The sequence below is a fragment of the Crotalus tigris genome, unplaced genomic scaffold, assembly GCF_016545835.1.
Source record: "Crotalus tigris isolate CLP2741 ecotype Arizona unplaced genomic scaffold, ASM1654583v1 scf7180000018172.2679963, whole genome shotgun sequence".
Taxonomy (NCBI): domain Eukaryota; kingdom Metazoa; phylum Chordata; class Lepidosauria; order Squamata; family Viperidae; genus Crotalus; species Crotalus tigris.
In genome coordinates this window covers 336,581-339,400 of record NW_024096864.1, presented here as the reverse complement: position 1 = coordinate 339,400, position 2,820 = coordinate 336,581, and the positions used below count along the sequence as shown (strand labels likewise).

Below are 2,820 nucleotides of genomic sequence, written 5' to 3'. Positions count from 1 at the left end.
ACCCACAGGTTGAGAACCACTGGGCTAGAGTGTCAACATCTTTTTTATATCATGGTGACCAAAACTGGATGCAGTATTCCAAGTGTGGCCTTACCAAGGCATTGTAAAGTGGTATTAATTTGTATCTTTTCCACTTTCGGTGAGCGTGTTAAACGGTCAACAATTGTTAGATGCTGAGGAAGGAGAGGCCTCCCCACCCAACTTGTGTCACCAGGAAGCTGTCTGAGGAATTACCTTCAAGGGGAAATGTGTTGTTGTCTTCATCAGAGAGACAAGAATGTGTGCCTGCAGACATTCAGCAGAAGTGTGAGGAGGATTTGCATGTGGAAACATTTCTGAACAGACTTTCCCAATAGTGCAGAAATACTTCCTGATAGGGATTCCTGGAAGTTGCTCTGTTGAAGACATCCATGTCACGAAATGTTTGGGGCTGAAGTATTTCTTTTTTTAAAAAAAAATATTTTTTATTGAATAACAAAAATTAAAAACATTGAACATGGTAAATCAAATTTGACATACATCACAATTCATATTCACAATTAACTACTAATATATGAAAAAAAACCTTTACAATAACATCACTCTAATCTCAATCTTAACTTATCTCATTACAATGACTTCCATATTTTTTCCCCCACCATCTATAAAATTTATTCCAAATTTGGTAAAAATCCGTTTCATCCTGATTTTTGAGTCTCTTAGTTAACCTATCTAATTCTGTGCAGTGCATAATTTTATGAATTAAATTTTCCTCACTAGGTATAGCCGTAGCTTTCCAATTTTGAGCGAATACAATTCTTGTCGCTGTAACCACGTGAGTGAAGTATTTCAAAGGGGCATTGGGTGCATCTGTTAGACTTTCTCTAAAATGTATTAACATCTTGTATATGTAGTTATCATCAGTGCTAGGCAAAAAGTCCAAAACAGCTCCTCACCAGCAATCAACACCCAGATAAGCATCAGTTAACACCAAGATTGATACTGGACCAACAGCCAAGCAGTAAACAATGCCCCATTCAAGGAAGTACCAACTCAGAGAATCAAATAATTAACAACAATCTAATCAAGGAACCAACAAAAACACTTCCTTTTTTTTGAGTAAAGTTGTTTAAGGACAGAAGAACATGAAACAGTGCAGGGTGTAGGTTTTTTTCAGTCTAAGGAGCTGGTAGAAGAGGCAGGACTTTCAGCAACTGGAAACCATCATGGACATCACTGTGTTATCAAAGACCCTGGATTGAATTTGGTCTCCAGGATTGTAAAAGGAGTTACACATGACATCTGTATAAGAATTACGCAATGTCCTGAACATTCTGCGGATTTCATTGTCTCGAAGTGCTGTATTGGAAGAATCCACCACCAGCACAAACTTGAGTTTGGAATTGGTCACGTAGCCATAGACCTTGTAGTCCTCGGTGGGGTAGAGGAGGCCAAGATAGAGGTCCTGCTCGTCCACCAGCGCCTTCCCCAGCGCCGAGACCTTCTCGTCCACCACGTCCAGCGAGGTGTGCACTATGTAGTGGAATTTCAGCGCGTTCTCGATGGGGAGGCCCTTGATGTAGAATGGGTAGTTCTCCTTGGTGATCACCGCAATGCACACCGCCATCTCGGCTCCGGGCAGGCGAGCTTCCTCTCTCCACCAAGAACACTTCCACCAATGCTGACAGGGAAAGCTACTATATATAAACACAGATGAAACTCCACACCCTTCTAGCCCTGATGAAGTTGCCTAGCTGGGTTATGAAATGTCGGCAAGAAAACAAGTAAAAACCCAGAGGCCACCAAGGATTCCACAATTCAACCCTGACATATAAATATTGCCTTGTATTTTATTTTTATTTTTCTCTCCTGATTATGTAAAAGTATCTATGGACCACAGAATGCTTCTGCTTGCAATTTTATCTTGGTATTGGATGTCATTTCTACTCTGCTTTCCTTGTGCAGTCATCAAGTTCCCCTCCCATCTGATTTTCCTTTCCTTCTCTCTCCTCCCCTCCCAGCTATTTCATTCCATCGCTCTTTCCAGCCCATTTTTAGACCTCACCTTGTCCTCATTCTTGTCACTGAGTAATCATTAGATTTCTTAATTTTTCCATTACACTGCGTTCCACAGACTATATTCACATCCATGCAAATTTCAGGGTTATCTAATGCTTACTGATTCCCCACCCCCACCCCTGGGCTGCCTAAAGTGCAGCTTTGGTTATGTTTGTACAAATATGGAGAAAAGTAAACCAGTTTTTAAAAAGGAGAATCCTGCCGTTGGATGCGATTAACGGATCTTTCAAACAAATCCGCCGAAACTAAAAAAGACGTATACGGTTTAATTGCATTGATTTAAAAGCTGCCTCGTGTATCTTTGCATTAGCATGAAAGTAAAAAGTACAATAAACTGCTCTGGTGGAGTAGATCTGCTCCTAAAAATATTGGCATTGGGCAGAGAAATTCTCTTGCAACTGTTTCCTACCAATTCTTTATTCCTCGTCTGCTGAATTCGAAACAGAATCTGCTTCTGAAATTTTGCTTTGCAGAGAGTCCCAAGGAGGGATGGGGTCAGTCATTCAGTCAAATGTCAGACAGCCTTGTCTGCATTTAAATTGCCCTCACAGAAATTATCCACCGATGTTTTTATATTTATTTGCTGATGAGGTCGCCAAGGAAAGGCAATATAGGAATATCCTACATTTTACTATATCCTAATTATTGTGTCCTGAGCTTGCAAGAGCTGAACGCAGGTTCAGAATGTGGCAATTGGTCCCGGGCATTCCAAAAGCTGCCCGGGACCAGACTGGGTGGCGCCAGGTTTGTGCCCATGCGCAA

General features: G+C 41.2%; 1 protein-coding gene across 1 annotated transcript; it reads right to left on the bottom strand.

Moving 5' to 3' along the window:
* Positions 1–741: 741 nt before the first annotated feature.
* Positions 742–1,657, bottom strand: LOC120310367 (trafficking protein particle complex subunit 2-like protein). Its single transcript, XM_039348711.1, has one exon. It carries the CDS (start codon positions 1,604–1,606, stop codon positions 1,187–1,189), a length of 420 nt encoding a protein of 139 aa, XP_039204645.1. The 5' UTR covers positions 1,607–1,657; the 3' UTR covers positions 742–1,186.
* Positions 1,658–2,820: the final 1,163 nt, after the last annotated feature.